At 37.3% G+C, this 8,286-nt stretch overlaps 1 protein-coding gene across 1 annotated transcript in view; it reads right to left on the reverse strand.

The window, feature by feature from the left end:
• Positions 1 to 7,453, reverse strand: part of LOC142342418 (uncharacterized) — a 61,462-nt gene extending 54,009 nt beyond the window's left edge. The window contains exons 1-6 of the mRNA XM_075393738.1: positions 4,955 to 7,453; positions 4,651 to 4,718; positions 4,514 to 4,574; positions 1,772 to 1,978; positions 1,176 to 1,376; positions 33 to 404 (exon numbers count right to left, since the gene is read on the reverse strand). Coding sequence (XP_075249853.1) covers positions 33 to 404; positions 1,176 to 1,376; positions 1,772 to 1,978; positions 4,514 to 4,574; positions 4,651 to 4,718; positions 4,955 to 6,832 — 2,787 coding nt within the window. The 5' untranslated portion in view covers positions 6,833 to 7,453. The remainder of the gene's footprint in view (positions 1 to 32; positions 405 to 1,175; positions 1,377 to 1,771; positions 1,979 to 4,513; positions 4,575 to 4,650; positions 4,719 to 4,954) is intronic.
• Positions 7,454 to 8,286: the final 833 nt, after the last annotated feature.

Consider the following 8,286-nt stretch of genomic DNA (forward strand, 5'->3'; position numbering starts at 1 on the left):
CATACTGAAAAAAATTAAGACAAAACTGATACCGTTTCGTGAAGTGACTGATTCAGTTCAATTCCACTATTTTGATCTACTGTTGTTGAAATCTTTCTAGAACTACCCGCACTGCTAGCCGACATCGAACCAGCCGATTTCTGTCTCACTAGCTGCTGACACTCGTTCGTGCTTTCGGCTAAGTCGTCAAACAGTTTCCGATGTTCGTTTGTCATTGAGGGTGTGGGCGAGGGAGGGGAGGGTGGTAACGGCTCCATGTTTGTAAGGGTTCCAGTTTTACTGGTATTGTTGTTGTTGTAATTGCTTGTTATTGTTTTTTCTTCCAAAGCCGCTTTGATGTTTTGATTTTCCTTTTCGAGTTCTTGGACTAAGTCTTTGAGACGTTTGCATTCGCTTTGCAAGTCCTGTGAATGGAGAAAGAATTAAAGAATTGGTATTTTTGCTGTCAAATACAAATGACAAAGATCCCGAAACTTAGGTTTTAAAAAATCTTGATTTTTAGAACATTGGCTTTATGAAAGATCCATGACATTTTTTTCATGGACGCCATAACAGGCAGTTGTAATTTCAAAAGTTTTTGATTTATGTCAAATCGGGTTGGCCTTGAATCGGAGGGATGCCAAAGTGCGAGTTTGGTCCAGATGATTCGAATCGAAACAGACTCACCGGTATAGATGATGGAGGGGGGGGGGGGGGAGGGGTTGAAAATTATAAGAAAACAAAGGTTTGACTTGAAAATGGTATCAACCCGCCAGGAGAAAGTTTTACCAAAGTCACAATCTGACTATAAGGTAAGATCCGATTTGCTTCAGAACGTCAAAGTCGTTGTCCTTAGCTAACACTGTGACCGCAAGTTACTCAATATTCAGGGAAAAAAAAATTAAAAATGCAGTTGAAATATTCTGTTCATAGCATAAACTGTACTGTTTGTTGAGTTTATAAATTATTGTTTTTTGAACAAACTAATGTGTTCTTTTTGACTACTCTTGTAAACTTCGTTCACTTATTTATAACATAACATCACTTATTTAACATAAAATATATGATCAGACTAAAATTGTCTGACAAAGGAAAAAATCGGGGACAACTGGTCATTCACATAGATGGAACCAAAAGATATTTATGCTCAAAATCTCTGATCAGAGTACAAGTAAGACTGTACAGTGAAAACATACCTTCTGAGCAGTGATAGCAGTGGCCACTTTTTGAGTGACCTCGTCCAGACATCTCTCATAACTTCTCTTCTGGCTAGAACTGCTTTCACTCAACTGTTTCTTCTCTTTCTCCAGCTGTTCTATCCTTTTGCTCATCTTTTCAATCTCAGCCATAGATTGACTGAGACCCTCTTGGTTTTTTAGTAAGGCTCCACCGCGATTCTGAAACGTAACTATTAGTAAAAGTTAACACAAGACAAAAATTGGGTTTTCCGTTTTATGACAGTAATATAGTTTGAACACTGAGCGTATAGATACTTCAATTTCAGGTGAAAAATTATAATAATCTAGAGGGTAGAATTTTGAGAAAATCGAATGCACGAAAAGTCTTTCTCGGATACTAAAGAATGGCGTTTAATCAAATTTAAGAAGTTTAAGACAAAAAACAAGAATTAAGCAGGGGTTTAATTTTGAACCTCTCGAAAAATTGGGCCTCTTTTTTATGATTAAAAGGGAGAATGATGATCAAAAATTCAAATTAAAAAAATCACTTTTCTGAAATAATCTCCAATTTTGTTTCGTCAAATTTCAATTTGGAATCAGTTGCTTCAGCTCACCTGTTTCTTCCCCCCTCCCCCATGAGGCTGTTTGTGTATGGTGTGTATGAGTTGATTGCTCTTTTGACTGAGTTGGGCCAGTTGAGAGTGGAGTGCCTTCAATCTGTCTCTGGATGCCTCATTCTCCTCAATCAGGTCACGCACTCTGCTCTCCGCCTCTTCACGTAACTCTCTTTCTTCTTCTAGTTGCTGCTCAATTTCTTGTCTCTGAAATAAATAGTCTCTTGTTTGTTTTAAGGAGAAAAGTCACTTTACTTGAAATAGCTGACAAATTGGATCTTCTCTTACTTTTAAAAATTACATGAAGTTCATCATTTACAAAAAGCCTCGCGAAAAACAATTGCTTTTGTTTTTTTTTTGTTTTTTTTTTGGAGCAAATTATTTACTTTTGTCATGAGGTAGCAAATTTCATAGGGCCCATTTAAGAGCCATTAGGTATCAAATGAAAGCAATAGATAGGTTCCATCATGCTTTGTTAGAAAACCAGCTGGATCCGGCCAAGCGGAAGTTTACAAAAAGAACAACAAATGCAGGCAGAACTCCGAAACACGTTATCAATTTAGGAAAATATTGCCGGAGCCATAAATAACAATGAGTTTTTCTCGGAAAAACAAAATACGTTCCTTGGAACTCATTTGCACATAATTGGGGCTCTTCAACAATGCAAACTTGAAGTGACTTGTAATTGAGGTAGAAAGTAAACAATATCTTTTTAGTAAACGATAGCGCTCCAATACAATCTGAATTCTTGTCAGTGGAAGTCTCTATTGTTAGCTGCGAGTCTTTTAAAAACACTTAATTGTTCCAACATCAGTTTGATACAAAAGGTTGCAAAAAGCTTTTGAAACGAAGAAAAATGAGTAACAGTGTGAATAAGATCACGTCAGATATCAAATGTTCGCAAATTTTTTTTCAACCTCGTTAACTACTCGCAACAAAACAGAATTCAAAAAAAATCTAAATAAGTAATTATTCAAAGCTTTGCGGGTTTTTTAGTGATCCCACACAATTGTAAACAAACAGTATATCAATGGGCAAAAATTGAGTGAACAAAAAGCCCTGTTGAAATGGTCTACACTCCCTCTAAAATTGGGCCTAAACAAAAGTATTCACTAGATTTTAGGATTTCAGAATTTTCAGTACGAGTGCCATAATACGTTTTTCAACCTTGTCCTTTTTTACTCCCGTTTATTATTATAATATAACCTGTGTTTTCGAAACAAAGAAATGGAGTATTTTTGAAGCTTCCGAGGAATCATAAATGTTTCAATTTTTTTATTTAACAATTCAGACTTTGCTTGATCAGCTTTCACGCAGATTCAAAACGGGCTCACTTTTGAATATCTCAACTTGTAAGCTCATTGCACATTGATCATTGGAGCATATTAAAGGCACAACGCAAAATTTAGAAGCGATACCAAATTTAAAAAACCGTCCCTAAAGTTGATGATCACAACTTTTGTTCAAAAAAATCTATCGCTTTTCATTTAGTTTCATGGTACGCTTTCCAAAAGCATGAAATCGGGTACCCACGTTCGAAAAATGCCATTAGTGAGAACGTCTAAGAGGAATTTTTCGTATTATAAGAAGACACGAGATTTTTTTTCTGTAAGTTCCGAAATTATAGTTTTGTGAGATATCCTAAAAACAATAACCTGTCCTTGAACACTTCACATATGCCGAGCAACGTGGCGGATTATCAGAATTAGTAAAGAGACGTCCGGGGAATATTTTAGGAAATTTTTTCAGGTTACAGTAAAAACTCCAACTGTGCATAATCTTGCGAGAGTCTTGCCTGAATTTTGTAAGATGTTGCAAACTAGCCATCGGTAATGGACAAAGGATTTCAAATTGAAATCAAATTCAAGTTTACGAATTCAAGTTGTGTAATCAAGAAAATAACCTCAAATTATTCACCATTTTGCCCTCCTTAGCTTTAGTCCTCGAAGTATTGCTGCTGAGCATCATTTGACTAGGTCCAATGAAAAATTGAAATCAAATTCAAGTTTATGAATTCAAGTTTTATAATCAAGAAAAATACCTCAAATTATTCACCATTTTGCCCTCTTTAGCTTTAGTCCTCGAAGCATTGCTGCTGAGCATCATTTGACTAGGTCCAATGAAAAATTGAAATCAAATTCAAGTTTATGAATTCAAGTTTTATAATCAAGAAAAATACCTCAAATTATTCACCATTTTGCCCTCTTTAGCTTTAGTCCTCGAAGCATTGCTGCTGAGCATCATTTGACTAGGTCCAATGAAAAATTGAAATCAAATTCAAGTTTATGAATTCAAGTTTTATAATCAAGAAAATAACCTCAAATTATTCACCATTTTGCCCTCTTTAGCTTTAGTCCTCGAAGTATTGCTGCTAAGCATCATTTGACTAGGTCCAATGAAAACCTATCAATGACCAGACTAGTTGGTTGTTTTTTGTGCGGTACAGTTTATCAAGGTTATCGTTAACTACTTAGGAACAAATAATTTTTTATTTAATTTTACAAATAACTTGCAATAATTTGTTGTTATAAATAAAAAGATGAAACAAACCCCATCATTTGATAGAGTTTTTAATCCAATAGTTTTTTTGGTTATCAATTTAAAATTTCGAGTGCATGCATTATAGAAACAACGGCTTGATTGGATGCTGGTGGGATTAGAATCTGATGACGAAATACAAGGTTTCAAAATTCTCACAGAAAATCAATTTATGTTTGTCTATCTTTATGTCTGTGTACTTACGTAATCTTCGGGCGAGTCACTTTGAAAATTCTTCTGGAGTTCAGCTACTGTCAGTCTTTCTCTGAAAAAATTAGTTATTGGTACCCTGATTAAGTACTGTTTTAATTTGTAAAATCCAAATATGGTGAAGAGTTTACCTCTCCAAGTTTTGCTGTTCATTTTCCAGTTGGTTTGTGAGTTGCTCAATTTCACATTGCAGAAGCTCCTAAAAATAATTCGAATTTTTCTGATAAAAGTCTTATCTAAAACCTTTCGATCTATAACAAAAATTGATCTTATAACGAAATTGATCTATAGATAAATAGATGTAGGCAGTGCAGAAAACTAATTAGTTATAAATAAAGAAATGAGTAGTAATTAAGGCATTTATATATACGAATAGAGAATTATACAAATGACTATACGAATCATGATAGTCTAATACCAAAAAAATTGTTATACCTCATAACTGCGACCTGCGTTACTTCTGGGCGTTACCGACCCTCTCGTGTCCTGATAACTCTCAGGTCGGACAGGGCCAATATTTGGGGAAATCCTTGCTCTAGGTTTGGGCAAACTACTAAAAGTTTTTGGATGCCCAAAGACATTTGCATGCTCAATCAGAGCCACGGCTGGGTTTTGAGGTTGGCCCTCAAAATTGACCCGTTGAATTGACCTGGATCTGTTGCCAGTGCTTAGATTCGAGAATTGGTTCTGAAGTTGGACAATGTCCGCCGGTTCTGGGATCCGGACATCGTTGACATTGATGCCATCAGTTGCTAATGCCCCGTTTGAAGTGTTCAAAACCCTTCGACGTTCGGAATTGCTTCTGGCCCAGGCCCTTTGCGGGGATTTCGAGAGGTCACGACTTCCGGACTCTGGGGGCAGTAGGGTATTTTGGGCACTGTGACTATGAGGCATACTAGCCCTGGTACCGGGGCGATTGTTGTTTCTGTTGTTGTTGTCGCTGTAAATAACGTCAACATGATCGGGTTGTTCACCACCCAGATTTTCAAACGTGAAAAAAGTACCCCCAGAAAGCATTTTTGCGTTGCTTCCTGGGTTTTCGGTGTTTAAGATTGCCTGACCAGGCGGATTTGAAAATCGTCGCGAATGGTTTGCGGAGGCTTTGAAAGCGACATCGCATTTAATATTTTGCCCATAACTTGGGTTCGGATCTTCAAATTGGTAGCTTGTCACATGCCCATTTTCGAGTCGTCGGTTGTACGAATCGCTGTTGTAAGAAAGATTCCGACTGGCGCGCTGTGGAGTTAAAGTCGGTTCGGGTAGGTGTTGGTGGTTGAAACTGGTCGAGCGATCTCGAGCCCCAGAATAGCTCATTATCCCGGCGTCCGGGGATGACTGGCTTGTCGGGTAATTAGTCCGGTTCGGCTCCCAGTAATCGCCCATGAGAACACTAGCTCCGGGTAAATTGCTTCTTGAGGGGGTATTGCTATTAATCGCGCATTCATGTTCGTAAGCTTTCTGTAAATCTTCTCGGCTTTTGTGTTCGACTTCTGAGCTGGGCGTCGTATTTGAAATTATTGCACTTTGATTGGTCGGGGCGATTTGCCTTGTCGGGGGTATTATGCGGGCAACGGGTTGATGAAACGCGCTCGCACGTGACGGGGAGAAATAGTCGCTAAGGGGGCGGACTGGACTTTGCCCGACTGGGTTCCGAGATCCGCGTGGGAACCCTGGACTCGTCACCTGTTGGGAATACCCCCCAGTTTGCCTTCGAAAGGAGGAGGGGGAGATGACGTCCGAAGTTCCTCCAACTTGCATCCCGTTTTGGTGATGGAAACTATTCGGCCGGGTACTTGAAGAGTTCCGACTGGTACTGCTTCGGCTTTCTGAGCGATTTCTCTCGTTTCGGTCAAACGATCCGAAGTAGCGTTCGTGAATAGCACGAGCTTCCGCTTGAATTTCTGAGTCAATGTTCGAGAAACTATTCGATTCGTGGAACCCTAAATGTTGCGGTGGGTAAAACTGCGGAACGGGTGCGGCGTTGTTTGATAAAGTGGTGTGATAACTTTTGCCCGATGAATTATAAAAGAGACTATCATTTGGCATACTTGGGAGTAAAAATTCTGGACCCCCGGCTATTGACCGGTACTGAGAATGAGTGAAGTTTGAGGAATTGAAATTATTACTTGGTTGGCGAGTAACAACAGAACTTGAAACTTCGCCTTCGGTATTGATCGAAAGCGTTGTTCCGTAAATATGATCACGCTCGCCTAGCCTACCGCCCGGAGGAGGCGGAATTTCCACCTCATAATTGCGGTAGTCCAGTGGTAATGCCACCGAGTAACGGCTGTTATTAACGTGGTAACCCAACATTTTGTTATAACAAAATAATAACTACTATAACTATTAGAACTACTACGTTGTAGGTTACAAATAAATTACAAAAGTTAAAAATCTCATAACTTGCAGCGGTGAGTATTAATAAACAGCCGTTGGCCTTTAGAAACAATAAATGGACAAGTTTTATTCAATTTGAAACACAGCTGAGCTTTCTCAAATACTTTCTCAAAAGTTCTTTCGATCGCCAGCGGCCAAAAATCAGAACTTCTCAAACTTACGCTCTTTGCTTTTAAAAGACTGAAGTTATAATCTCTGAACTTATAATTTTCTCATTTATAAACAACGCTAGTTATGCGTAATAACAAAAAAGTCGTGGTAAAACTCGAAAGCAATGACACTAATACGCTAGAATAGTTCGCGTGGTTAAACTACTTTTGTTAAAATTTCTTGAAAATGTTGCTTTAAACTTATATAACGCTTACGAGAAGTTACAATTTAAAATGCACCTTGAAGAAACAAATTTCTAAAGATCAAAAACAGCTTAAAGTTAATTTGAAAAGCATGGATATATACCCGTGAACATAACAAATTCAAGTTAACCGGACGTTGTTTATTTGCCCAAAATATGACTCAACTTTGAGAGAACTAATAGCCAATTTTAGCCCAATCGTTTAAAATGTTAAGGCTTTTAAAATGCACACCTGACGAAGAAATATGTGTTTTAATGTCCATTTGCGAAAACAATTCCTCGAAAATACTCCCAACATGGGTTAAAACTACCTGGAGTTGGTGAGCAGTTCAAAAAGTAAATTTTCCAATTAGCATACTTTTTCAATTTTTACGTTTGAGTTCACATTTACGCAGAAATAAATCAAATTTGTTCTTTTTAAAAAGGTTCAAAATATTATAATTTTAAAGTTTGTTTTAATAATTAAAAATTTGTTTGACCTCTTTTTAGTAAAATTTGAACTTTTTTATAAGGAAGAACGACTGTGTGGCCTTAATCGGGCATCTACTAGTTATATAATGTTACAAAAAAGCTGTAATGTTTCGCAAATTTTGTAGTTATGATTGCTCAATCATCGATCAATTATTTTAAAAAATCGAGTTTCTTTCTAATTTCGAGATTTGAACATTTTCTGCTTTGTGACCAAAATTGTGTTTTTCCACAACACGGGCTTCAAAGAAAAATATTCGTCCAAGCAATTTAGCATAAGGAGAGGCAGCACATTTCAAAACATTGTTCACTGAATGTGACTTTGAAAGATTTCCAAAAAGAAGTTCATTTAGACGACAAATTATTAAGCAGAAATTTTGAAAGCATCGAGTTAAAACAAAAGCTTCCAGAAATGTCTCAGAAAATTCGTTTAAGTGATATCTTTCGGGTGTAAAACCCATGCTATACAAATAGGGATTTGCTAACTATTACTAGATAGTACTAGATATAAATCTCTCCTTCCCATTGCTTTATAACTGGTTTATAACTA

The sequence above is a fragment of the Convolutriloba macropyga genome, chromosome 7 (assembly GCF_964194025.1).
Source record: "Convolutriloba macropyga chromosome 7, txConMacr16.3, whole genome shotgun sequence".
NCBI classification, from domain to species: domain Eukaryota; kingdom Metazoa; phylum Xenacoelomorpha; order Acoela; family Convolutidae; genus Convolutriloba; species Convolutriloba macropyga.